Raw genomic sequence first — 26,313 nt, 5'->3', positions numbered from 1 at the left:
TTTTTTTTTTTTTTTTTTTGTGGCAGTTTTGGTTTTTGATTAAATTGTAATTGACAGTACTGTGCAGTAGACCTGAGAACGTAAGCAATTTTCTGGAGATCGATTCATTGTTTGGACCGGTAATGGTTTTGATTCATGATGGTGTTATATAGATAATGGTTTTGTTTGACTCTGCAATTTAAAAAAAAAAAATGACTTCGTTTGAATTTGTTTGCAGGACTCTCGGCTTGTATACAAGCACTATGCTACACTCTATTTTGTGCTAGTATTTGATGGTTCAGAAAATGAGCTTGCTATGCTTGATCTCATTCAAGGTCCGTTTTTTTTGGTTTATTATATTGTCAATCGCTATTGTTCTTAGATTCCAATATAATCTTAGATGGCTTGTCTGTATAGTTCTATAGTTTTTAGCTTGTTTCGAACATCTTGACCATATGGAAAGACAGAATTTGGAATCAGTATCTTGTTCGCAGTGCAGTGTCGTAGGCTCTTTGCTCTCTCATTAAAGCTTGTTGCCATGAATCAAGTACAAATGTGCCTGAGTAGTGTGCCAGCTCAACTGGTCGGGTATAGAATGTAATCTCTGAGTATATTTATTTTGTTATTGTAGTTCTTTCCTTTTAGTTAATATAGAGAGTATACTTGGCTTGAGTCAACTTAAGTCTGTCACGGATTGTTGTTATATACGAATCATTGCTTATTCCTCTGCTCGTTGATTTTTTTTTTTTTTTTTAATTAAAGCTGTAAAAAGGTATCTTTCATAGTATGATGATCTAAGTTAGAATTATTGCGTTGGCAGTTCCTGTTGAAACACTGGACAAATGCTTCAGCAATGTCTGTGAACTCGACATTGTGTTCAACTACAGCAAGGTAATGGGTTTTTACACAGAATAGTCCGTTCCACCATATACTCGATTTTATATTCAAAAGCTGATGCTACTGCAGATTGATTTGGTCACTCTTTTTAGAGATAACTTACCAGAAACAAACCCATGTTAAAGTAGTACTAGTAACGCTTTTTATTTCTTCTTTTTTCTTTCATTCTTCACATGTTGCAGATGCACGCAGTGTTAGATGAGATTGTATTTGGAGGACAGGTACTAGAAACTAGTTCCGCTGAAGTCATGAAAGCTGTTGAAGAAATATCAAAGTAGCTCCCTCACCCTTCTCTCTCAGTCTCTCTACTGTTTTCTGCATTTTTGGTGTGGAGATAAACACAGTTGCACTTCTGTGTTTTGTGCAGATTAGAAGCTGCCTCAAATTCAATTTCACTTGTGCCGAAGTCTGTTTCCGGCTGGCGTGGCCGATAAGCTTTTTTAAGCTTCCTGAACTGTCATTGGAAACAAGAAGTCAGACAAAACATGTAACAAAGGTTTTTTATCCTGTCTTGATCCATACCTGTTTTGTTTGCATGGATGGGCTCAATGGTCTAACCGTGGGCCTAAGAATTGTAATTGGGGGAAAGGGAACTGCATGCTGTTTGAGAATGTAACAAAAACGACGAGAAGTTAAGATTTATAAAACGTTCAACAATGTCCAAAATAAGATTATTATGGATAAAAAAACTAGAATAGAAAGCTATAGGGAGCTATAAGGTAAAATATAGCAAGTACGAAACCGCCGAACGGCGTGCGTTGTGTGAAAAGAGTCAAAACGGAATTCGATGGGTTGGGGAAAGAAGAAGACTGAAGATTCGAAAATGGTTTGAAGTGCCAATTCATATCCAATTAGTAGTATCATTCTACCTTTTGAAATTCTTATGATCCATCTCTGCATTTCTCAGTACCAGCTTTTTGACCTTTTCTAGTACCCAATAGATAGATAAGATGCCTATGTGAGTTTTATATATATGCAAAAAAATAAAAAAAATAAAAAAAATTACGTGAGTTAACGTAATAGTGGTCTATACTTTCAGTACTGTATGATTAGTTCGTTGAATCGAATTTTAATAATAAACTCTCATTTGCTACAACTGTGTTGTTACTACTGATTCCAATTCAAATAGGAAAAACCTAACTTAATTGTTTAGGCCATATTGGGAGGGGATATTGAATCTTTAAAGTATAAAGTAGTTGCATTCATATTAATAAGTTTGAGTACGACGATTATCCGTAGTAAGATGTAATGTTTCCCTCTTTATGCACCAAAAGCTATTGGGCTACAAGAACAAGAAAAAAGTTGGAAATTTTGTGTTGTGTTGAAGACAAAAGAATAGTATAAGTGGAAGATTCAAAGTGGAGTGTGATTTTTAATTGGGAAACGTTGAGAGCGAAACACATACTATATATATATAAAAAAGAGAAACTTGTTGGATAAAGATGATACAACAAATCGAAACATACATTTGTGCCCTATAAGAATTGGTCAAGCTACTATAGCAAAGATGTACCATGGACCAAAGTGACCACCTTTGATCATATTTATATTTGCATATCTTATGTTTTTTTTTTTTATGTTTTTGTATAATCATGATGATTGATACCTCTCCCAATCTTGGGGCATTCCTCTAGTTGGTCCAACAATTTTTCTTTTTCCACTTTTGCCCTTTTCACTTACGTTGGACCACTCCCACATTTGTTTCTCTTTTTTTTGCCTCTTCCTAAATTTATCATTAATTCATCCATTTCACAAAGAAATAAACCAATAAAATGTGTTCTATCCCCTGAGATTTTCAAATATAAGAGTTTATTAAACACAATGAACATTTGAATTTTGTGTAAGTAACAAATATTAGAGTTAAGCTATTTTTATGCCTTTACCAACACCAAAATTGTTAGTATATTTTACTTTGTGTTAAGATTAAATTTTTTTATTTTTTTGACAAATGTTAAGATTAATTTGTGTTTCTTAATTTTTTATTTTTTAAAAAAAATCAAAACTGGAGAGCTATACTCCTATATTACAGTCAAACCATATATTAGTTGACCGAATACAAAAACTGTAGCTGAAGTCTTTTATAAAAAAAAAAGATACAGAACAGTTCATAACATAAATCTCTAGGAAATGTGAAGAGAGTAGAGACGCTTTCGAGGGGACAACATGAAGTTACAGGAGCCGTAGACCAAAAAAAAAAATCTGGTCTTAACATATGACAGCTGGAATTTGTATCTTTCTATTAACCGTTTTATTAAAAAATTCACGGGGCTAATTTGAAAGATAATAATAAGTAAATCGAGGGAAACGTTGCAAATGTAGACTTCTTAAATTCCAACTTAGTCTCTCAGTATAAGTCCTCATAACCAAAAAAAAAAAAAGTAGTAGTATAATTAAATTGTAAACATCTTAACAAGTGATTGTAAATGACAAATACATTATAACGTTTTGCACAAAGAAGATATAGTACAGTTTTCTATAGTAGACTGAAACAACCCTTCCACTCAAGAACATATTCGATTTCATATAGGAAACTCAATCTATAGATTTACCACCAATTAATAGAGCATAAACAACAATATATACACATTACTAGTTTTTAAGAAGTGTGTATAATAATTCAAAAGCAGAAAGCATTCTTAGTTAGCCCCTATAATGATTTTTACATTTTTTAAGAACGCATACCATACAAACAGAATTTTCAAAAATAAAATAAAACAATAAAGAGAAAGCAGAATCCATCAAAAGGGCAGAGATGAGAAAACATTCCAGTCGTGTTTTGTAACTTTTGAGGAATGTTTTTTTTTATACAATTAATGTGACCAAGACGACTCCTAAACCCAACACATACTTACATTAAATTAAAATAAAAGTTAGTCTACAGTTAAACAAATTTAGTTGTTGTTGTTTAATGACTTATCATTAGATTGCTCTCCTTTAACATGCATGCATGCGGAGGAGAATTAAATCTCGCGGCTAGTGTCCACGTGGCGGATTAATTCAAGTAATCAGACTACTCGTCGTCGTCGTCACCAAAAAACACGATCTCTGTCTCGGAACTCGCGATATTTTTTTCGGAACGTTGTGGTTCCCACCGAATCCAAACATCATCATCGTTGCATCATCCCATCAAACACCGTGTAGTTTTATTGCTTTCGCACTGGACTACGAGCCGGTCTTCTTTTTGTTTTGCGTATAGCCGTTTGTGTTTTTCTTCCTTTTTAGAGTTGTGTAAATTAACTCTTGTCCACGCAAACTCGCATACGTCAAAATACTTTATAAGTATTGTAGAATGTATTTAAAATCGAGTGAGTTATAAAAACGAGTAAAACATCTAAATGTTTGCATATACGAACTTGCTGTAACTATAATTAAATGTGTGTTATAAAATCTATCTCATAGAAAATGACATTTTAAGAGAAAAAATAGTTTATTGCAAGATTTAAACATAGAGTATTGGCAAATGATCTAGAGCTCGTTTGTTTTCCTCTCTTTTTGTTTTTCAACCTTTAAACGAACCATAAAATAATTTGTATTACTTAAATTAAGAAATACTACTATAGTATTGGATTGTCATTTCATCCATAATATTTAATATCAAATTTTGTGGTATAAAAATTGGAAAAAGGACTTAGTAGTTTAGATTATGAATTGTCATTTCATATTCAGAAATATATAGATATAAAAATAGAAAATGAGTCAATAAAACATACATCCAATTTCTAAAAAAAAATATTGGTGAGATGTTTTTGAGGTATTTTAATTCAAAATATACTACTGAAAAACAAATTAAATTTCCAAATAAAGCAAATCCCGGAGTATAATTACAGAAAGCCGATCTTGTACCATACTGTAGTAGTTAATTACGTAGTTTATATATGAGCATTAGTGAGAAATTGGTTGGTTTACTCAAAATTCACTATCCAACCACGCGCCGTTAAGGCCCGTGAGTTTAGAACGTGTAGGCGGGTGGTAGCGTCTTAATCACGGGTGGTTGGGTCGCGTGAGAGATGTAAGTAGCTTTGCATGTAGTGGCGAAACGTAACGCTATGTGTCTCGGGGTAATCACGGTTTTATGTTTCGAGTTTATCAAATTACTATAAATATAGGTTACGTACAATAATTAGAGTTATAAATTAAATAAATATAAACGTTCGACAGAGCATCTTTTGGAAAGTGGTGGTCGTCTCATTAGTCGAACTAAGTTTCGGCAATCTCAAGACGATCTGATTTTCACCTTTTTTATATATATTCAAAAAATAAATAAATTAAATGTTATGAATTGATAGGTAACTTGCTATTCGAAACAACTTTATCATTTAAAAAAAAAAAAAGAGGCTTGCGAAACAATGAGATAGCTTAATAACGAGACATTTAAGTTTATCGGCGATCAAGATCTCCGTTGTTAAAAAAAAAAAAAGATCTCTGTTGTTCAGGTGATGAAGTCGTGGAATATTTACACAATCAGAAATTGAGTGACCCTTTTGTTTTAGTTTTCTAACTCAAATGCACATAAATAATTATATATATATATTTATATTTGTGAATCATCATAATGAATAAATTGAAATTATAAGTCTCAAATATTCTGAATTATAAAACCCCGTGATTATCCATCGAAACATATACATGTTCTTCGTACCATATCATTATAATTTGGCTTATAGGGAAAAAAAAGTTATCATGTGGTATTACTATTAGGTATAATGATTTAAGAGGTGGGTCCAAATAGCTTTTTCTTTGTTTCTTTTCACTAGTTCAAGATCAAATTTATGGGGAGTATTATTAGTTCTTTGACCTTTCCTTTTTAGAGAGTCCTTCTTTGACCCATCGAGATTCAAGAGCAGAATTTCTCTCTTGCTAAGCTAAGAAAACATGAAAAGTGAAAAATAAAACATTTAAAAAGAATGAAAGAAGAAGAGATGTATAGTTCATATATACATGTGTATGCATAGGTTCATTGGGGGGTGTTGCTTTGATCATTGTAGGAAGGTACTTCACTTGAATAGAGGGGATTCTTCCCTTTATCTTTTGGGTTCCTCACAATCTAATCTATTAGCTTTTCTTTTCATGCAGTATTTTTCTTGTTACTCTACAAACTCTTCCAAATCTTCTTGGATATTCTCATGTCATTATGATTCCAAATTCGTTTTCTCTTTATTAAAAACCTCAACAGGAATTGGATTCTCATGGTTTTCGATACGTTACTATGAGTGATTCTAACGCGACAAAATGGAAGATTGTTTTGTTTGTGTATCATTTATACTTAAGTGGTGTTTATGTATGATTTAACCACCTAGTTTGTATTTTTTTCTCTAGTAAAATGAGTTTTTAATCGATTTATGAACACAAATTATACTATTTAACAATTCGTATAATACTATAAAAAATGTGATGTATAATATACTCTCTCGTATTATATATATATATAATATAATACTCTCGTTTGCCCAAAAATAAAATAATACTACTCTCTTTGTAGTGTAGAGTTTTGTGAACTAATTAGGTAAATTAACCATCATTCCATCACATGAACAAATACATGTCTAGAAGATTATTAACAAAATAATGTTAAACCTAAAACTAAAAAAACTTTATGATAATTATTAATGGCTAAATGAATGTGGGTGATTTCAGTTTGACACTGAAATCGTTAAATTTGGCTCGTGTAGTGGTGATATTAGTGTGCAGCTGATGTGTGAAACACGAAACAGGTAATTTCTAAACTTGTTCGATAGTCAGTGGCGGATCTAGGAAAATTGTTTGATGGGTTTAAAATATATTCAAACTCTCAATTAGTTGGGTTCAAAGGTATATATATTTAAAAATTTGGTGTAAATTAGAACAATTTTAGAATTTTTTGGTGTCAATTGCACCCATAACAGTCAATGTGCCTTTGCCACTGAAGATAGTGATAGGAAAACCGTACGTATGCGTTAATGAAACATATATAAGGTTGACTCGCTCATAGATAAATCGCGTTGATATTTTCATTGTAGATTGTTGCTTATGTAAGGGGACGAATCAAAAAAAAGAAGATGATAGTCACGTAAGCTTACAAGTTGTCACTAACATTGTTTTATATTCAGTTGATATAGTAACTCTTTTATGTTTTAAGATAATCATGGGTACGTTGTTTCTTGTTTGTCGAAATAAGCGATATAAACATTAAAAGGCGAGTAAATCATCTTGATCACATGCCCAATTTTAAATAAAAATCAAGTGTAAAACAGGGTAAGAAAATAATACAGAAGAACATACCATAATCAACATCATCTACAATGAATTGTCAGTTATCAGTACCTGAACTGTGTGATAAGCGATTCATTCATCTCGATACACATGCCATCATCTTGATCGGATTATCCATTTTTTGTTTTATGAAAATTTTGTTTTTGTCTTTAGTTTTTTCATTTACATTTGAATTGCAAGGCTTTATTTCAGCTCCCCTAAATCTTTGGTTAAAATCGTTTCAGAAAACGTACAAGAAAAAGAAGAAAAAAAATCAACAGTTTTTATTTTAATTGTTTTCTATAAAAGATTTAAATTTGTGTCCCGGTAATTATAAAATTATACTTGTGGTCATCCGATTTATCTAGCTGAAGCTCTTCTTCTACCAATCGAGAGCGGAGAGTCCATATATTTTCAATAAAAGGAAGGGTTTAAGTAATACTAGTAGGTNGGTTGACTCGCTCATAGATAAATCGCGTTGATATTTTCATTGTAGATTGTTGCTTATGTAAGGGGACGAATCAAAAAAAAGAAGATGATAGTCACGTAAGCTTACAAGTTGTCACTAACATTGTTTTATATTCAGTTGATATAGTAACTCTTTTATGTTTTAAGATAATCATGGGTACGTTGTTTCTTGTTTGTCGAAATAAGCGATATAAACATTAAAAGGCGAGTAAATCATCTTGATCACATGCCCAATTTTAAATAAAAATCAAGTGTAAAACAGGGTAAGAAAATAATACAGAAGAACATACCATAATCAACATCATCTACAATGAATTGTCAGTTATCAGTACCTGAACTGTGTGATAAGCGATTCATTCATCTCGATACACATGCCATCATCTTGATCGGATTATCCATTTTTTGTTTTATGAAAATTTTGTTTTTGTCTTTAGTTTTTTCATTTACATTTGAATTGCAAGGCTTTATTTCAGCTCCCCTAAATCTTTGGTTAAAATCGTTTCAGAAAACGTACAAGAAAAAGAAGAAAAAAAATCAACAGTTTTTATTTTAATTGTTTTCTATAAAAGATTTAAATTTGTGTCCCGGTAATTATAAAATTATACTTGTGGTCATCCGATTTATCTAGCTGAAGCTCTTCTTCTACCAATCGAGAGCGGAGAGTCCATATATTTTCAATAAAAGGAAGGGTTTAAGTAATACTAGTAGGTAAAGCATTTAACATACAAAATCCATAGAAATAAAATAACACTATATAGAGACGAAGACTAGTATTCGTTGACGACAAGAGTAGGGGTAGACTCTAGCTATAGCTGCAAGTTTTGAAGAAATCTAATAACCAAATCTAAGTTATTTTTACTTACATCATCATGGATCATCATTAACCACATGAGGCTGAGCAGATATCGAACGTGTGATTGCGATGTGGAGTAGTAAAGGACGAGACCACGCGCGACAGTGCAGGAGCGCGTGAGATTCAGGGTTAGGGCAGAGAGATACGTAAAGAGACAGAGGTTTATAGCATTATAAATTTGATGGAGAGAACAAAAAAAAGAAAAAAAAATAATAATTTGAGCCTCGTGATCGGAGATTTTTGCAGTGATGACTGTACTCTTTCTTCCTCTTCTCTCCCCCTTGTCACGTGGGCTAAATTTTGACCACCCTTCTTCAATGACCATCAACATCACATCACACTCTCTCCTTCTTCAACGTTATAAATATCCTCCAAAAAAATATCGATAATTTTCAAATCCTTCATATACTAGTATCATACATGATACATGTAGTAAAACATTCGTGTGTGAGTGACATAATAATTGCTTAAAAAAGAAATAACGAATTAACAAGAGTTGTAACTTTGATGGTCCAAAAGTCGTACGTTTTCTCACCATCGCGATAAGATTTACCATATCTACTTACACCAAACTTCAAATCTATAATACTCAGAAGCACGCAAAGAAATGATTTGGTTTTAGGCTTTTAGCATATGTTACCGAATATGTTCATCTTTAGACTGGCATTCACATTTTGAAGTTTGCTGTCCTTCGACTAGCTCATACCCTTCACCTTTCTAACCAAGATCAGTTACTTTCTACATGGTTTCGACATTTTTGTTACTTATACATTTTCCAGTTTCTTTGATTTAATATTGATAATTTTTACAGTTTACGCCATTTCCATATCATATCATACATCCTTAGTCTTAAGGCTAATCAACTCCGTAACGAACTTGAAATAGGTTATTAGTTATAGGTCTATTCGAATTGAGTTAATTATTCACACAACACAATCACATAGATTATATATATAGACCAAGCATGTGTTATCTTAGTAGAAAAATATAAACCATGATTAAAATATACTTGGCTGTGTGTGTCTGAAGAAACTTGATATCATCGTTTCATCGTATTTTATAATTAAAAAAAAAAACATAAAAAAAACAAGCAAACCCCATTTGAGTAAATGATACTTCGTAAAAAGCTGCGTCCCCACATATTCTATTGATTTTAAATATTCGTTTTAATATAAACCTGCATATAAAGCACATATACATGTCTCATTCTATATATAGGTGTGAGACCCCTTCTCCATTCTTCATTCACTTCACTCCAACGTGAAACCTGCAAACTTAATTTATCTCCTCCCATTATTTTCTTTAGCTTCTCTTAAATTTTCACACTTAGGGTTTCCAAAGAAAGAGAAAGAGAGAAGTGAGTGAGAGCGATGATGCAGACTCCGTACACTACTTCAACGCAGGGTCAGTATTGTCATTCTTGTGGAATGTTCCACCACCACAGCCAAAGCTGCTGCTACAACAACAACAACTCCTCCAACGCCGGTTCTTACTCGATGGTCTTCTCCATGCCAAACGGCGGCGTTTTCGAACAGACCGGCGAGGACTATCATCACTCTTCCTCCGCTGTTGACTGCACTCTCTCACTTGGAACTCCTTCTACGCGGCTTTGTGAGGAGGACGAGAAACGTAGACGCTCTACTTCCTCTGGTGCTTCTTCTTGCATCTCCAACTTCTGGGACTTGCTTCACACCAAAAACAACAACTCAAAAACGACGCCGTTCAGTAACGTTCCTCCTTTCTCCACTAACAAGCCAACCCGCGGTTGTTCCGGTGGTGGTGGTGGCGGTGATTCTCTTCTCTCCAGACGCTGTGCCAACTGCGACACCACTTCTACTCCTCTATGGAGGAATGGTCCTAGAGGCCCTAAGGTGACTAAATTATTATTATTCTATTTTTTTTTTTTGAATGTGTCTTTTACATAAACAATTAGAAGGAAGATTTAGAACAAAAAGAGTGACAGTTCATCCTTTTTGTTTTGAATATTTGCCTATCTGTTTTTTCACTAGAACCAATAAATCCCTTTCTCCATAGCTTAATTTATTGAAAGAAACATTAAAGAACGATTTTGATGGTTTGTAATTATTTGAATATAGTTCTTTTGAAGTATGCGACTTCTTATAAATAATCAACAAATATTTGCGAAACGAGACACTAATTACGTTCATCACCCTTTTTTTTTTTGAATTTCTCTATTGCTCTATTTATTGAAACAACATTAAATATATAGAGATATTGATGGTTAAATGATATGAATGGTTTTGGAATTTGTAGTCCCTATGCAACGCATGCGGCATTCGTTTCAAGAAGGAAGAAAGAAGAACCACGGCGGCTTCGGGAAACACCGTCGTCGGAGCTGCACCGGTTCAAAACGATCAGTACGGGCATCACAACTCCGGCTACAATAATTACCATGCTGCCACCGGTAACAACAATACCAATGGTACCCCGTGGGCTCATCATCACTCGACGCAGAGGGTTCCTTGTAACTATCCGGCAAACGAGATCAGGTTCATGGATGATTACAACGGCGGAGTAGGAAACAATGGTGAATCCGACGGTGCTCACGGTGGCGTTCCGTGCCTTTCGTGGAGGCTTAACGTGGCGGATAGGGCAAGTCTTGTCCACGACTTTACCAGATGAAAGGGAAAAGAAGAAAACGACGTTAGATTCTTAAAAATTTCCATGTTTAATTATGTCTAATTAAAAAAAAAATGTTATGAGAAAAAAAAAAACATTAGAAGTGTATATCGAGAGACGATGTTGATGTTATTGATAGCGACGGTCTAACTTATGGTTTATCTATAAAAGTACCGTTCTGGTCAAATTTTAAATTCATTTTCTATATTTTATTTTTAAAAAAATTTAACCTTCTTTTTATGGAAAATTTCCCTGCATTAGTCTAAAAAATGAAAATCATATTTAATACAGTTAGATTCTTCAAACAACGGTGTTCGTGATAAAAACATGTAATCAAAATATTAAGAAAAAAAAAAAGCAAAAACAAAATAGAAAGAAAGATGTGCATAAGAAAAAAAAAACACAGACCAAAAATATAGACATAGGATAGAACTCTTTTAATGTATATAGTTTTTGAAGTTGAACGGAGAAGTTTCAGTTCCACCTGAGTCCCTGAATTTCACAACTGAGAGACTTTTAATAAATTATTTTCACTTGTTAATAAAAATTAGAAAATTGAAATAAAAAGAGAAAAAATAAAATAGTTTTGGGGGATAGCAGTTTGGTAGTGTGAAGATTGAAATCTGATCGTCGAATTGGGGAGAGATATAAGATTCTGATCGTACCAATGTGTGGGTTTTGGAGGTTACTGTTGTGTTTCAGTTTGGATCAGAGAGCATTGTAGTGATTTAATGAACTTATTTTTGTCGTATTATGCTCTGTTTCTTCTCTCCCTCCCCCTCTTTTATATATTTTTGACCGTCGTTTTGTCCTTTACTACTCCCACCTCTATCTTGACCTTTTGTTCGTGTCAATATGTGCTCTACAGAATATTTTCCTTTTTTTTTTTATTAACTTACTTATTACTTTTCAGATTTTTTTACTGAACCGATTCTGCAACATGTTTTGTACTAATTCCACCAGCTTTTTAAATCTCTCTGCACGATCATAAAACAAAAATTCCATAAAATAAAATTATTAATATATTTTTCTATTCAGTCGTCAAGAGAAAAAAACTCAAAACCGCAAATGTGGGATATATAACATTTTGGTGGAACTGGGCTTGGTAATGGGCTGATTGAGATCGCTTAAAGGCCCAATTTAGTATACTTGTCTGGCTTAACGCGACAGAAGAATTCTGCAGTTTTTATAACTTATCAACTCCGCCGTCGCCATGTCTCTCCGTAAAACCCTAACCGCCGTGAATAAACCGGGTTCTTCAATCTCCGCCGGTAATCTTACTAATGTTTCAGAGGTCACTGGTTCTTCTTCTAAAATCACGTTTCGACCTCGTAAATTAAGGAAAGTATCGTCAGATCCGATCATCGTCATCACCGCGTCGTCTCCTTCTCTATCAACCAAATCAGCGGTTGATCTCGCTCTCCTTCACTTAAAAAGCTCCGACGAACTCCTCGGAGCGTTAATCACAACGCACAACGATCCTCCAGTGTTCGAATCAGCCAATCCTCCGTTCCTCTCCTTAGCGAGATCCATCATCTACCAACAGCTCGCGACGAAAGCAGCCAAGTGTATCTACGATAGGTTCATCTCTCTGTTCGACGGCGGTGAATCAGGTGTTCTCCCTGAGTCGTTGATCTCGCTCTCCGCCGTTGATCTCCGTAAGATCGGTGTCTCCGGGAGAAAAGCGAGTTACCTCCACGATCTAGCTGATAAGTACAAGAGCGGTGTGCTCTCCGATGAATTGATTTTGAAAATGAGTGATGAAGAGTTGATTGATCGGTTAACTTTGGTTAAAGGGATTGGAGTTTGGACCGTTCATATGTTTATGATCTTCTCGTTGCATAGACCTGATGTTTTGCCTGTGGGTGATCTTGGTGTGAGGAAAGGTGTTAAAGATCTTTATGGGTTGAGAGATCTTCCTGGTCCTTTGCAGATGCAGCAGCTTTGTGAGAAATGGCGTCCTTATAGGTCCGTTGGTTCGTGGTACATGTGGAGACTCATCGAGGCTCGTAAGACCAAATTGTCCAAATAGCACCCTAATTGGTAACAATGCCTCTCTTTGTCATTGATAACAAATATTTTGAAGGATGATAGGAAATATAGAAAATCTTGATTTCTTAATAGAAAGTTTCATGCTTGACTTTGGAAGTTTGAACTGTTACATGATTAGAAAGGATAAGAGACACTTGCTAGTTAGTTTGACATTTAAGTTGTAGCTTTTGAATTTACTTTATACAAGTAGAAATCTCCCAATTCTTTTAAAGCCTATCATCATCATAAGTGGTATTATTATTATCTTTGCGTGTGTGTCTTTTATAGCTAGCAACAGTCCTAGTAACATGACTGATCTTCTCTCAGTGAAGCTTCGATATCGTTCGTTGTAGTACGATTTGTTGCAATCAATCATTTCAGTAATGATTACTGAAGACCCTGTTGTTCTTGGTCGGCTCGGACAGATACACTCTGATTCTGTGACGAATAAGCTATTCCACTCCCATCACTTCTCTTCCAAGTTTCACTGGCTAGTAATCTGAGTTTTCTTTTTTCTTTTGTATATTTGAGCACGTAAAGAGAAAACTTTTTTTTTGTATCCTAACCGTGTTCCACAGATCTAGTTATAATTCTGTGATTGTTGTAACTTGTAAACATGTATTATATGTGGTTTTCATTTTGCTTTGATTTGTTGTATAGAGAAGCGTCAACTACAGTAGTTGTATCTTCCTTGTATTGGGCTTGGCCCAATAATCAGTTGTAGGCCTAGTGTGGATCTGATTTTGCCAAGTTACGTGTGAAATCAGCACTTTGCTTCTTTTTAATCCATACGAAGGGAATCCATAAACTCGAAAGGTGTGTGTCACGCGTAAAATTCAACCTCTTAAAGTTAAGTATATATGGCAAATCTATTCCCATTGATTAATTTCAGTATTTGGTAAGAAATGAAGATGATCATAAAGTGCTACACAGCTGTGCTGGAAAATGAGAGACATGAGGCATGTGGAGATAAATAAAAGTTGCAGGTTTTGTTGTGCTTATGTGGACCAGCTTTTTCATTCTTTCACACTTTAATTCTTCTTCAACCCTCCCCACCAGAAAACAATAATTTAGGATGTCTTCTCTTTCAAGACTATGATTAACTCTGATTATTTGCTAGTACTATTTTTAAACACCTATATTAGAAACCCTAATTTCATTTGTATGGGAAATTGAAGCTATTAGTATTAGTAGTAATTAATATCAAACTCCATGCAAACCCTCCATCCAACACGGCGACGTCATATGCATACTCATTTATTCTATAAGACTATACCATAAAATTAGATCTCATAGAGAATTTGTGAAGATTGATAAATAGAGATAATATTATGAGAATGTATTGGATTGAAAAGCATTGTTATATTAAGTTTTATTCTTTACTTAATGGTATCATGGTATGTTATAACTTCAAGTCATACCTTAAACATTGTAACAAAAATCATACCAGTCACTAAAATGAAAAAAAAAAAAAATTTGGTTAAATTAGAAAAAATGAATATCTAAACAAGTAGTTCAATACACCCATAAGTTTCCTCTCTCTCACCACTTTTAAAGTCTTACGAGTAGGTAATAAGTTTGACTAAACTAGGGTTTTTTGCAGACACACATTAATTAATAACACCATCATCATAAAAGAAAATAGAGAAAGGGAGAGAAATGCAATAATGGGAGATGGACCAGACCAGAGGTGCAGGTGGTGAAAGATAACAAACATATGACAATGTCTCGAAATTAAGAGGCACCACCACACAAACACACACACACTCTCTCTCTCTCTCTCTCTAGTAGGTTTTTAAATCAATATTTTGTTGGATTTTCATGTGAAATAAACTTGATGGGTGATAGGAAGCAAACGCACATACGTCATTAATTCAACCCTTAATTTCTATTTCTCCTTCTTCTTTTTCTTCTTCATCAATATCATCAATATCATCTCACTACTCTTCTCTATAACAAAAAGCATCTCTATAATCGTCGCTAAGGTGAGTCCAAAATTCATTAGATTCCTTCTCTTATATTGCATGCATTAGTAAATGATTATTATTAATTCTAACAAAGTGGTCTTCTTCTTTTGGGTCAGATTTACAATGGAGCTTGGAGGAAAAGGTAATGCAATTACTTCCACAACAATGATCTCAACCAACACCATTGAAGTAAAGGCACACACCAAACCGTTCCCCGATCCAGAAGCCAAACCAGAGTCAGCAGATCCATCCATAGCTTTATTCCCGATCAAGAAAGAAACCCAAAAATCGAGGACACGTGTCGACCAACCAGCTAAGTACCGTGAATGCCAGAAGAACCACGCGGCCTCAACCGGAGGACACGTTGTAGACGGATGCTGCGAGTTCTTGGCCGGTGGTGAAGAAGGCACGCTCGGTGCGCTAAAATGCGCCGCCTGTAATTGTCACCGGAACTTCCACAGGAAAGAAGTGTACGGACACAAACAAGATCAGATGATGATAACTCCGGCTTTCTATAGCAGCAACAGCTCGTACAAGGCTATGCAGCCACGTGTGATGCATCCAACAGGTGAGATTGGACGGAGGACTTCGTCGTCGAGTGAGGATATGAAGAAGATTCTTAGCCATCATAACCAGAACGTTGATGGGAGATGTTTGATGATGATGATGACGACGACGACGAGGAAGAAGAAGAAGAGAGTGAGAACTAAGATCAACGAAGAACAAAAGGAGAAGATGAAGGAGTTTGCAGAGAGATTAGGGTGGAGGATGCAGAAGAAAGATGAAGAAGAGATTGATAAGTTTTGTAAGGTGGTGAATCTGAGGAGACAGGTTTTTAAAGTTTGGATGCATAATAACAAGCAAGCAATGAAGAGGAACAGTAACACTACTAGTGAATTGTAATGACCTACTTGAAGTGAATTATATATACTTTATATATATAAATTTTGGCCTTCAAATTTATCAAAATCGTGAAGCATGAATCCATCACTAAATATGTTCAATCTTATCTGTTTTGTTTTTTTAATGTATTTCAATCTGGGATTACGATTCTTTCTTTTATTAGTGTGTGGTTGAATAAAGTGATAAAATTAGACCTTTAAATGAATAATAATTAAGAGTTTGACAAAAAAAAAAAGAATAATAATTAAGAAATAAATAAAGATGTTAATTAAGGTTTCAAATCAACACTAGAACAATAAGCTGGAATAGCTCAGTTGGTTAGAGCGTGTGGCTGTTAACCACAAGGTCGGAGGTTCGACCCCTCCTTCTAGCGTTTTTCTAAGTTGACTCTTATAAAATTTTGGTGCTTATTCATGTAACAATAACCCATATTTTTGTACTCAACCGATGCAGAAAAGCAACCGTTGATAGCTGAAAAACAACAAGAGGCAATTCACATAGAGGTTAATTTTTATCAAGTGTGTGGATATAATTCTTTCTAATCATCTCCCTCACTTGTCACTTCAATATCAGCAAAATTTGGGCTTCATCAGCCAATCTGTCCTTGGATTATTAAAAACACATAAAGAACTTGGACTAAGTTTAGAAAATGGTTTTTAAAAGGACCTTGCTTGTTAGAGATATAATTTTTCTTTTCCTAATTGTTTCTGAGATGTTTCCCTTATGTTATTTATGCCCTTTAAGCTGGACAAATTTCAGTCTGTCCAAGAATAATTATAAATTGTTGTAGATGGATCAGACAAATAAATTAGTATTGCACGAGACAAGTAAGTAGTATATAAAACTCTAGAGAGCCATTGTCCCATTTGAATTGTCTAAAAGATGTAGACGTAATAGTCAGCATCAAACACATTTGACCGGCGATTTAATAGGGGACGGATCGAGATTCACGAGAAGATGTCTATACATCATGTGGGTGTGTAAACACTATAACACATGCTTTATTAATTACATAATACAAAAATTTAATTTAGTTAGTTGGAGTGGAGATCTCATACAGGCAACCGCAACAATTTTTTTTGTTAAAAAAATCAACAGATCTACTAAACTACTATTTCCTTTTCATAGCACAAAGCAAACTTGGCCTACTACTTAAAGTAAACACCATCAGGAGGAGAAAGATTCAAGAACACACCTAACAGAAGAAAAAAAAAAAGACATTCACCTTTTTCATACACACCACACCAGAGACCATGTTTAGAGCCATGAGCACTAGGAAACCCCATGGTGGCTATGAAAAGCTCGGCGAGGAAGAAGCGAGGTTGAAAAGGGTCGCGAGCGTTCCGGCTGGTGTTTATGGTCAATCAAGAAACCCGATGGATCAAGAGGTGAAGAAGACACCGACGACGACGACGGTGAAACCAACCGGTGGTTCTGTTCATCCTTTGTTCAGTTTCTTTGACGTTCATTTCCAAAGGAAGAAGAAGAAGACTATGACGAAGAAGAAGAGTTTGGCGACTTCGAAACCCGAGTTTGCGAGGTATATGGAGTATGTGAAGGAAGGAGGTGTGTGGGATCCGAGTTCTAACGCACCTGTGATTCATTACAGATAGATTGGTCAAGAAAAAAACGAATAAAAAGATTTGTATATTATTCTCTTTTCTTTTAATATATATAATCTCTTGAAAAAGAATCCAACAATTCTGTAAGTCGATTTGAAACGATGGATTAAGCAATGAATTTGTACACTTTAAATGGTTATTTCAAGAATAAGATAAATTCAAAAAGTTCTTAATTGACCTTAATATTGATCAACTAGTTGGTTTTTGAACGTGTATATATAAAAATATATGGTTGAATCAATTCCTATTTGGTGATATATATCAGCGGTCCAAACTCAAGACTTCTCTAGCTTTGAATCAGGTTCTATATTCTTCATATTCCCACCTTTAGCTTTTGTCTTTTAAAAATTCCAAGTAAAAAGAAAGAAAATTTCAAATTCTTGATGGCAAGATACATATTGATTTGAAATTTTCTTCCCACAAAATTCCTGAAAAATATTATACTAATAATACATAGTCTCATTTTCTTGTGTGAAGACCAAATTTATTGTAGTATAGGATATTACAATATGAACCGATTTGAATACTCGTGTTCACATGGGTCACGTAACACGTTTTAAGAAACCGTCTCTAACAAAGTACTAGTATTATCAATTTGAATAAGACAGAATAATTTTTTTTTTATAAAAAGACTTTTAAAATCGTTATCGAAATGGGCTTTACAGATTCGTGAACAGACAAATTTGGGCCATGGGTTAAAATTTGCTTTTTTAAGACACAGATGTTGCCACGTCATCGTTTTAATGACGTTAAATGAATATTCGAGATATGACCCACTTAAACAAAGATCCCTTCAACGACATCGTTTTGGGATACTCCACGAAACCCTACCCGGTTGATTCATTGTCACAAAGTACCCCTTCTTTATCGCGCCGTCCTTGCTCGTTACGCTTACCGTCAAAGGTTATAATTGTCTTTTCAGAAATATCTCCAAAAAAGACCACGTTTACAAAAAAAATTTAAAGATAAAATTAAATATAAACGAATTTTGTTAAGAAATGGGTCGCCAAGAATAGAGGACGAAGAAAAAAAAAAAAAGAGCGTTTGAAATATTTGCGGAGATACAAAGCTGTGTGAGAGAGAGAGATTAAAAAAGAGAAAAAAAAAAAAAGCCTTGGAGAAGAGGTCTTCTTCTTCTTCCCTCCTCCTCCTCCTCCTCTTTTTATACGATGTCGTATCGCTCTTTTTCTTCTTCATCTGATTATCATAGCCGTCGTATCGCTTCCGTTTAACATCGATCTCTACCGTTGATCTTCTTTAATTATTCAGCAGCTTTCTTCTTCCGTGGAGAGATCTCCTTCGCGCTTGAGGTAATCCTTCCTTTTACGCCTCCGGATTTCGTTTCTGTTGTTGTTGCTCCGTGTAATTTCTGGGAATTTTTTTTCGTTATCGTAGGTATGAGTCTTTTGAGATTCGTTTTGATTATCGATTTGTAATTGATTTTGCCAGCTTCTTCTCGATTCTAGGTTTTTTTTCGGTTTAGGTTTAGCGACGATGGTGTAGATGTGGTTCAATTAGCTAATTGATTTGCATTTCGTAATTGTTTTTTTGTCTTTCGTTTTCTGATTTTGGAACGCTCTTGTGATTTTTTGGATTTTGAATTGATTTTTTTTTTTTTTTAATTTTGGCAGAGAGAGCCATGCCTACGTTTTCTGCTATTGCTTTGGATAGAATGATAGAGCCAGGGGCTTCCACATCTGTCGAGAGTGTTCCAACCGCGTTTTACTCAAAGCCGCCGCCGCCGCCGATATCAAAACTTGAGAAAGGTAAAGGTAAATTACCTAACGAGAGGACGACGACTCGTCCTCAGATGTCACCTGCTCTCTACGCTACTCCTGATGCCATCCCGCTTCCCAATTCGCCATCTTCTTTCCCGCCTTCTCCTTACATTATCAACCACAAATCACGTGGACCTCCGCGTCTTCTTAAAAGCTCTTCTGAGGCTAATGTTGTCTCTTCTTCTTCTTCTTCTTCTTCTTCCCACCTGAAGAAAGAGGAAACTATTACTGCTGCTGAAACTGATTTAAAGGTTTCCCCTCGGAGGAGGTCCACCTCCTTCTCCTTTCCTATCAGTGAGGCTACTGAAGAGGATTTTTCCAGTGGAGTTCATGCTCATCATGTTGGTAACTTTCATTTTGATGGTCCTGTTGGGAATTGGGGTCCGCTTGACGGTAAAATTGAGAATGGAGGAGACTCAGAGTTGGAGGATAATGCCGCCAATGGTTTAGATAGGGAAAATAATAATATGTCTGAGCCTGTCACTATCAAAACAGACAAGGAGAGCGAGTCTGAAGATTTCTATGACCCAGGTGAATCATGAAGCTTCACAAGTAACACCGAAGTAGAGGGTGATGCTGGAGAGGAAGGTTCACAAAGACTTGCTACACCTGTGGGAGAGTTTTATGATGCTTGGGATGGTACTTATCTTTTTCTCTTACTATGTAATTCCTTGTGAGATGCCTGTCAATGCATATGATCTTTAACATTCCCAGAGATAGTATGACTAAACACATGTTCCGAGTCCCTTCTCTTTTTGACCTTTGAGCTTTTCGGGGTATCAGTACTGTTTCTTAAATGTGCAGTAGTAGCATTTTCTTGTTTTGGAGTTATGTGTGCTTCTGGATTTATTAAATGTGAGAAGAAAGCTGTCCAAATCATGAGTACTAATGCATTATTCATTTCCCATGTATTCTTAAGTATCGTAAAAGTTAAGCTTTAACTTGACGGTTTAATTCAGAAACTGTTTGTAATCCATTTTTGTTTTTCTTTTTTACAGAACTATCAACCGACAGTGGAATGCAGAGTTCAGTTAACAACATCGAATCTGAACTAAGGGAGATAAGGCTTAGTTTACTGATGGAAATCGAGAAAAGAAAACAAACAGAGGAGTCCCTGGAGCAGATGCAAATTCACTGGCAGAGACTCCGTGAACAGTTGGCTCAGGTTGGTCTGTTCGTTCCTATTGATCCTACCGCCTCCACCAACAACATGAATCTAGCAGAAGAACTACGCTGCCAGCTCGAGGTTGCTAGGTTTGTCTCTGACTCTTTAGGCAGAGGTATGGCGAAGGCCGAGGTAGAGATGGAGATGGAATCTATGCTCGAAACTAAGAACTTTGAAATCACACGGTTGTCTGATCGTGTACACTACTATGAGGCTGTGAATAGAGAAATGTCCCAACGAAACCAAGAGGCCATAGGTAAAAGTTTTACCGTAAAACCATTCACCAAATGTTTCTTTGCCATCTCTTATCTCTTTTTTTTTTTTGTTTTCAAAGTCTAATCTCTTATTTTTGTTGATACCAGAGGTAGCACGACGAGAGAGGCAGAAGAGAAAGAAGAGGCAGAGATGGATTTGGGGATCAATTGCAGCAACCATTACTCTAGGAAGTGCGGCATTGGCATGGTCTTACATTCCTGCAGCCAAGCCATCATCCGAAGTATCACAACCTTTTAAGGATGATTAAGTAAGTCTCTCGTCTCGGTGACGGGTTTGATGCGAGCAAGAGAAATAAAAGATACAGGACGTTTAGCGTACGCCTTGTGAATAGAAATATATATATACATATATTTTGGTTATTGTTTTAACTGTTCTCAAGAGGATGTATAGCTCCGAGAAGCTGCAAACACTTTTTTTTTGCGTTGGCATACTGAGTAGCAGCCACAGTCACTAATGTTTGGTTCGGTTTGTTTCCTGTTAACAGTCGATGTTAGCTCTAGTGTAAGGTGCTTGGCTTTGCTTACATCTCAAAGAAACCTTACATTTTTGAATTTGATTTATTCTTAATTTCCACACACGGGCTCAGAATCCAACGTTTGATAATTTGAATTAGATATGGAGGGATACAATTTTAACTTGTTAAGCTTAACAGATTTGATTATCTGTCGTCTTTGAACCAGTTAAGTACAACGTACACTGCGAATGCGAGCGCAAATGTAACTGCAACCAGAAATACAGATATTTGAACTAATAGAGATGACTCAAAGGCTTCACGTAGAAGCGAGTTCCACGTTGTATACCACAAGATGCAGAAAAGAGAACCCACAATGGCACCCACCACCACTTGACTGCTTGTGTGTAGCTTCTGTGAAACCCTTAAACGTATCTATACAGAAGAAAAAAACCAAAATATCACTCAAGTTTTAACATTGTAATAACGCAGAGAGAAAGGGAGCTTAAATACTAAATGATTCCAAGCCTAAATGGATAAGGAGATTGGGTGATAAAGCATGGAATGACTTACAAAGTATGAACCCAATGCGAGGATGAAGCCGCTAAGTAACAAAGAGACTCCACTGGTTCCAAGCCATTCCATAACTGCAGAAAATACGACCCCGGGTGGGTATTGTCTCAAAACAGTTTGATGATGATAGTGAGACAGTTTAAGCTGGTAAGTGCTTTTTACTTTACCGGATAAAACAGCAAAGACAGATATGAAAGAAATGGACTGAGCGTGAGAAGATGGCATCCCGGGATCAGATCGCAATGTTGCAAAAGGCCTCTCTTGGTTAAGTATACGTTTCAGAACTAGAGAGAGAGCGGAATTCAAAATTGATCCAATGGCTGCCCACAAGGCTGCACCATCATGTCGTAGAAGAATGATCGAACCAAATAGAGCAGACACAACCCATTTGCTCTGTCATCATCATCAATTAAAAACAGGGGTCAGAAACACCAATTTCGATACTAAAAAAAGGGACATTTCATCGAACACATTGCGTGCAACAATGAGATTCCATCACTACTTACTACTTACCAGACGATTAAGAATGGCTTCAATACCAACCAACTCGTCCCGAAGCTCCGAGGAACCTATGATGGAAGATTCTTGCTCGATTGCCCCAAAAATTTTGTTACCGTCATTACTGCTGCTTCCTCCGTCTCTGCTAGAGAATCTTTTAACGGTCATAGATCCAGAGCCAGAGACAAACAAAGGAGACCCACGAGAGATAAATCGAACAATAGCTCGAAAGTCTCGAACTTTTCAGGTGTGAGGAGGAAGAGCCAAAGTAGAAAAGTTGCAATAGTGGACAAGGAGAGAAAGAAGAAGACGACGACGCTGCCATTGATCATCGCATCCATTCATCTTCATCCACGTGGCGTGATGTAGAATAAATGGGTAAGCAAATTAATGGGCTTGTTTCCTCAGTTGAGGCCCATATATTAAAACTTCTGGTCCATTATATTGATGTAATAGTAATAGGGAAAAATATCAAAAAATCCTCAACTTACCAAAATCGTTGAAAAAAAGCATAAACTTTACATATGGTGAAATAAATACTTAACTTTTATTGATTTTTTGGATAAATCCCACACTCTGGTTGACTCTGCCAAATAAGACACGTTGACAAGTCAACTAACGGATTAATTTAATGGGTTAAGTCAATGTTAACTGATTCAGTTAAAACTTCAAAACGACGTTGTTTTGCTTTTAAAAAAAAGTCATATATGAGATTTGAACCCGATACCTTTTGAAGAAAAAACCTGGGTTACTTAACCAACTGAACTATAACGATTAACAACTAATTGGGCACAAAAGTTAAATATAGATGATTTGGGAAAGAGCTGATCAAAACGAATCGGCTTGTAAGAGAGCTGCTGATCTAAACGAGTTGACTAAGAGAGGTGGTGAAGGTTTGAGAAGAGAGAGAGAGAGTTGAGTCGAGATTGTCGATGTGGTTAATTGAATATGAATCTTGAACTACTTCATTTTCTGGTATTTGAGAGATTTGGTTGTCGATGTGATTAATTGAATATGAATCTTGTTTTTTTGGCCCAAGTTTTAGTCGGAAACATCTAATTTTGTTTAATCTCACATCTAATTTTGGCCGGAGATGCGAGATCGAATATAGAGTTTCGAAAAAGGAAAGAGCTTCGACATCAACTACTATCGGAGAAGAGGCGGTGGTGGCCTGGTGGGGAGAAGAGTGTTGCCGTATTGGATGGATCTGTCGTACAAACAGGTCATAAAGAAGAAGAAAGAGAAAGAGAAAGTGAAGCGAATTTAATTATATTTGTTTGTGTGATAATAGCATTAATGTATTCTAGTCCAGTGGTTAAGTAAGATGTTGATAATTCTCACAGGTGCTGAGTTCAAACGGGGTCGAATCAAACATATGTATTTTTTTTCTAAGCAAAACGACGCCATTTTGAAATTTTAACTGAATCTGTTAACACTGACTTAACCCGTTAAATTAGTCTGGTAGTTGACTTGTCAACGTGTCTTATTTGGCAGAGTCAACCAGAGTGTGGGATTTATCCAAAAAATCAATAAAAGTTAAGTATTTATTTCACCATATGTAAAGTTTATGCTTTTTTTCAACGATTTTGGTAAGTTAAGGATTTTTTTATATTTTTCCCAATAGTAATATTTTGATTCTTCTCGTGTGTGGGAGATAGAAGAGTATGTATAATGTTGTGTTGACATGAAAATGTGAAAGTTTCAATACGTTAAAATTCGAATATTACTGTAAGCTGTCACATATATACGGGTCCGATTGGTGAACGTTAAAAGTTGTACCGCTTGTACAGCTTTTTTTTTTTTTTTTTTTCTGTGTTTACCATTTACCAATCAAACACACTATGGTTTCTTCATGCCTAATTTTGTAAGTAAACTTTTACCATATATTTTATCTTAAATCATACTCATTCTTTCTCATTTTATAAGAGTTTTTGGATAAAAACACAAATTTTTTTTTAACAATAAATATTTTGTTATTTATGTAATTTATGTAATATTCTAGTAGCTCACCCTAAAAGGGGAAATTATCTAAAATATTACATAAAAGTAGGTTTATTACTAGACTAACACGTTGAGATTTTCGACTTACTAAAATAACACATAAAAGTTTGCAAATTACTTTTACACCTGAGTTGTGTGTTTGATTACAGTAATACCATTTACTTTTGTAAGGGAAAAGATTAATTCTTTCTACTTTGATTCATCTTCTTCGACTAAATCTTCTTGGATTCATATTCTTTTTGGAGATTAGTGTCCGGAGGGAGAATAAAAGTATCAGAGCTAGACAATCGTTATAACTATGACACTCTTCCTGTTTTACTCTTTTCGATGAGGTTTTTGTTTTCCAGACATTTCTTCTTCCCCTTTTGCTTGTTCTCTACTTTCTTTCGACTTTTGTTCTTCCTCTCCTTCTCTCTTCTTTCACGGTATGTTACTGTCCTTGCTCCTAATCTCAGTATCGAATCACAAAAAACCAGCAAATGCCTAGCCATCGTCATCGTTTAACTGTTAGGGATTGGTCTAAGGCTGTTGATTTTGGGTTTTCGTTAGTTGTGTCTCTTAGTTTAATCGATTTTAGTTTCAATTCTTTTGTAGCTACAGTTAATTTTTAATCGATTTTGGGATTTGATCTCGTATTCATCGCCACTATCATCTCCGGTTCCAACAGGCAACAGGTAAATTGGATTATGTGTTGTATTTTCTTAACAGGTTACGAGATTCGATTCTCTTTTGATGTAATTGTTTGTATTGATTTTGATGTCTTTTGCGATGAAGAGTTCTTGCTGCTTGAGCACATGATTACTGGGCGCTGTGATGGCTTCGTAGGCTTTTTAACACCCAATTTTTTATTTTTATTTTTTGCTCTCAATTTTGGGTCGAATCACAAATTTGGAGTTTGATTTGTATTTGTTGCGCAGACCCATATTCATGAATAGGTTGAGTTTCAGTAGCTATGGGTTCATAATTTCAATTTTGTTTTAGCTCCATTGTTCCTCTCCTTAGTGATGTGATAAAGACTTTAATGGAAAAGCATTTGGAGCTTTGAATGTTTGCTCTAAGATTCATAGTTTCGTTCTTATTGGTTAAAGAACTCAATCTATTCTGCTGATTTGTTGAGTGTTTTGATGATATTTAGTGTTTGTTGTTATGTGGGCTAGACGAAAGAAACACCATATTCTTTCTACGCGGCAGTGACGCATCCATGGTGGCCCTAGGAAGGTGGCTGAGGGTTAGGCTTGTGTCGGTGAGTTGCTAGGTACGGGTGCCAGATTGGGTACGTGACGGAGAGTTCATACACAAGAGTTGCAGTACGATTGGGTAAAGACGAAATGTATTATCCACTAGTCTCCATTCGAGGTCAGCCTTATTTTTACAACTCCCAAGATTCATTCTTTTATCTCTCTGTTTTTTTTTTAGCTTTAGTGATGATCTTTTGTTGTATTTTTTGAGTAACAGAAAGGTTGAAAGAGAAGATAGAGGAAACATTTGGTTGTGACTTTGAGCTTTTTATTGAATTCACTGGTTTGATTAGGTTAGTCAGTTTTCTTTTAACAGAACAAAGCCATGAACAATGAGGTGAAGAAAAGAAGAAATAATTTATTTTTGTTTTCTTTGGTATTCGAATCAGTTGGTGCAGAGGAGCCAGTATTGGTTTGCATAGTGATGATAACAAACCATGTCTGATGTGCTGCCACTGTTCTGCAGGTTTGTTGCATCTGCTAGACAATTGGCAAAGGCCCTAGAAGTACCACTCGTGAATGATTTGGGATACACAAAGAGATATGTTCGGTGTTTGCAGGTATATGAAAGAATGTCTCAGTATGAATCAAACCCCATTGCATCTCTGCACTCTTGCATAAAACTTTAGATACTTGCATTCTCTGGACGTTCAGATTTGAAAGGGATATCCATGATGAAATAATTAAATCTACCTTTGTAATAACCCTTTCCATGTGACCATGTCTGCCAATGCATATTATTGAT

At 35.4% G+C, this 26,313-nt stretch overlaps 7 protein-coding genes, 1 long non-coding RNA gene and 1 other non-coding gene across 10 annotated transcripts in view; 8 read left to right on the top strand and 1 right to left on the bottom strand.

The window, feature by feature from the left end:
- Positions 1-1,542, top strand: part of LOC104710058 (AP-3 complex subunit sigma-like) — a 2,428-nt gene extending 886 nt beyond the window's left edge. Inside the window, exons 3-7 of the mRNA XM_010426591.1 lie at positions 58-119; positions 218-314; positions 800-870; positions 1,059-1,150; positions 1,244-1,542. Of these exons, the coding sequence (XP_010424893.1) occupies positions 58-119; positions 218-314; positions 800-870; positions 1,059-1,150; positions 1,244-1,310 (389 nt within the window). The 3' untranslated portion in view covers positions 1,311-1,542. The remainder of the gene's footprint in view (positions 1-57; positions 120-217; positions 315-799; positions 871-1,058; positions 1,151-1,243) is intronic.
- On the top strand, positions 9,661-11,202 carry LOC104710057 (GATA transcription factor 18). The gene is made up of 2 exons (XM_010426590.1): positions 9,661-10,296; positions 10,700-11,202. The coding sequence occupies exons 1-2, from the start codon at positions 9,796-9,798 to the stop codon at positions 11,066-11,068; spliced, it is 870 nt and encodes a 289-aa protein (XP_010424892.1). The 5' UTR covers positions 9,661-9,795; the 3' UTR covers positions 11,069-11,202.
- On the top strand, positions 12,187-13,753 carry LOC104710055 (DNA-3-methyladenine glycosylase 1-like). Of its 2 annotated transcripts, none has more exons than XM_010426589.2 (2): positions 12,187-13,108; positions 13,385-13,753. In XM_010426589.2, exon 1 carries the CDS (start codon positions 12,279-12,281, stop codon positions 13,095-13,097), a length of 819 nt encoding a protein of 272 aa, XP_010424891.1. In that variant the 5' UTR covers positions 12,187-12,278; the 3' UTR covers positions 13,098-13,108; positions 13,385-13,753. The 2 variants fall into 2 exon arrangements, with proteins under 2 accessions (XP_010424891.1, XP_010424890.1); XM_010426588.2 differs by having other exon boundaries at positions 12,203-13,108; positions 13,424-13,753.
- On the top strand, positions 14,730-16,110 carry LOC104710054 (zinc-finger homeodomain protein 7-like). Its single transcript, XM_010426587.2, has 2 exons — positions 14,730-15,081; positions 15,180-16,110. The coding sequence occupies exon 2, from the start codon at positions 15,187-15,189 to the stop codon at positions 15,964-15,966; it is 780 nt and encodes a 259-aa protein (XP_010424889.1). The 5' UTR covers positions 14,730-15,081; positions 15,180-15,186; the 3' UTR covers positions 15,967-16,110.
- On the top strand, positions 16,266-16,339 carry TRNAN-GUU. Its single transcript has one exon. It is a non-coding gene; the product is annotated as a tRNA-Asn (tRNA).
- Positions 16,950-17,753, top strand: LOC104710053. The gene has a single exon (XM_010426586.2). It carries the CDS (start codon positions 17,220-17,222, stop codon positions 17,577-17,579), a length of 360 nt encoding a protein of 119 aa, XP_010424888.1. The 5' UTR covers positions 16,950-17,219; the 3' UTR covers positions 17,580-17,753.
- LOC104710052 lies at positions 18,610-21,330 on the top strand. The gene is made up of 4 exons (XM_019230400.1): positions 18,610-18,898; positions 19,220-20,005; positions 20,365-20,787; positions 20,894-21,330. Exon 2 carries the CDS (start codon positions 19,228-19,230, stop codon positions 19,906-19,908), a length of 681 nt encoding a protein of 226 aa, XP_019085945.1. The 5' UTR covers positions 18,610-18,898; positions 19,220-19,227; the 3' UTR covers positions 19,909-20,005; positions 20,365-20,787; positions 20,894-21,330.
- LOC104710051 (lipid phosphate phosphatase epsilon 1, chloroplastic) lies at positions 21,392-22,646 on the bottom strand. The gene is made up of 4 exons (XM_010426585.2): positions 22,345-22,646; positions 21,999-22,224; positions 21,832-21,905; positions 21,392-21,693 (listed from the first exon to the last, which is right to left on the bottom strand). The coding sequence occupies exons 1-4, from the start codon at positions 22,495-22,497 to the stop codon at positions 21,466-21,468; spliced, it is 681 nt and encodes a 226-aa protein (XP_010424887.1). The 5' UTR covers positions 22,498-22,646; the 3' UTR covers positions 21,392-21,465.
- Positions 24,482-26,041, top strand: LOC109126178. Its single transcript, XR_002033164.1, has 3 exons — positions 24,482-25,686; positions 25,786-25,861; positions 25,958-26,041. It is a non-coding gene; the product is annotated as an uncharacterized LOC109126178 (long non-coding RNA).

Source organism: Camelina sativa, chromosome 9, assembly GCF_000633955.1.
Source record: "Camelina sativa cultivar DH55 chromosome 9, Cs, whole genome shotgun sequence".
Taxonomy (NCBI): Eukaryota; Viridiplantae; Streptophyta; class Magnoliopsida; order Brassicales; family Brassicaceae; genus Camelina; species Camelina sativa.
The sequence above is the reverse complement of the archived record's forward strand: the minus strand, read 5'-3'. Positions and strand labels throughout refer to the sequence as shown.

Excerpts from the sequence above, each read along its gene's own strand:
- LOC104710057 (XM_010426590.1), top strand. The coding sequence starts at position 9,796 with ATGATGCAGACTCCGTACACTACTTCAACGCAGGGTCAGTATTGTCAT. Across the intron at positions 10,297-10,699 it reads ATGGTCCTAGAGGCCCTAAG|TCCCTATGCAACGCATGCGG; the intron begins GTGACTAAATTA and ends TGGAATTTGTAG.
- LOC104710055 (XM_010426589.2), top strand. The coding sequence starts at position 12,279 with ATGTCTCTCCGTAAAACCCTAACCGCCGTGAATAAACCGGGTTCTTCA.
- LOC104710054 (XM_010426587.2), top strand. The coding sequence starts at position 15,187 with ATGGAGCTTGGAGGAAAAGGTAATGCAATTACTTCCACAACAATGATC.
- LOC104710053 (XM_010426586.2), top strand. The coding sequence starts at position 17,220 with ATGTTTAGAGCCATGAGCACTAGGAAACCCCATGGTGGCTATGAAAAG.
- LOC104710052 (XM_019230400.1), top strand. The coding sequence starts at position 19,228 with ATGCCTACGTTTTCTGCTATTGCTTTGGATAGAATGATAGAGCCAGGG.
- LOC104710051 (XM_010426585.2), bottom strand. The coding sequence starts at position 22,497 with ATGACCGTTAAAAGATTCTCTAGCAGAGACGGAGGAAGCAGCAGTAAT. Across the intron at positions 22,225-22,344 it reads AAGCCATTCTTAATCGTCTG|AGCAAATGGGTTGTGTCTGC; the intron begins GTAAGTAGTAAG and ends TGATGATGACAG. Across the intron at positions 21,906-21,998 it reads TGTCTTTGCTGTTTTATCCG|TTATGGAATGGCTTGGAACC; the intron begins GTAAAGTAAAAA and ends TATTTTCTGCAG.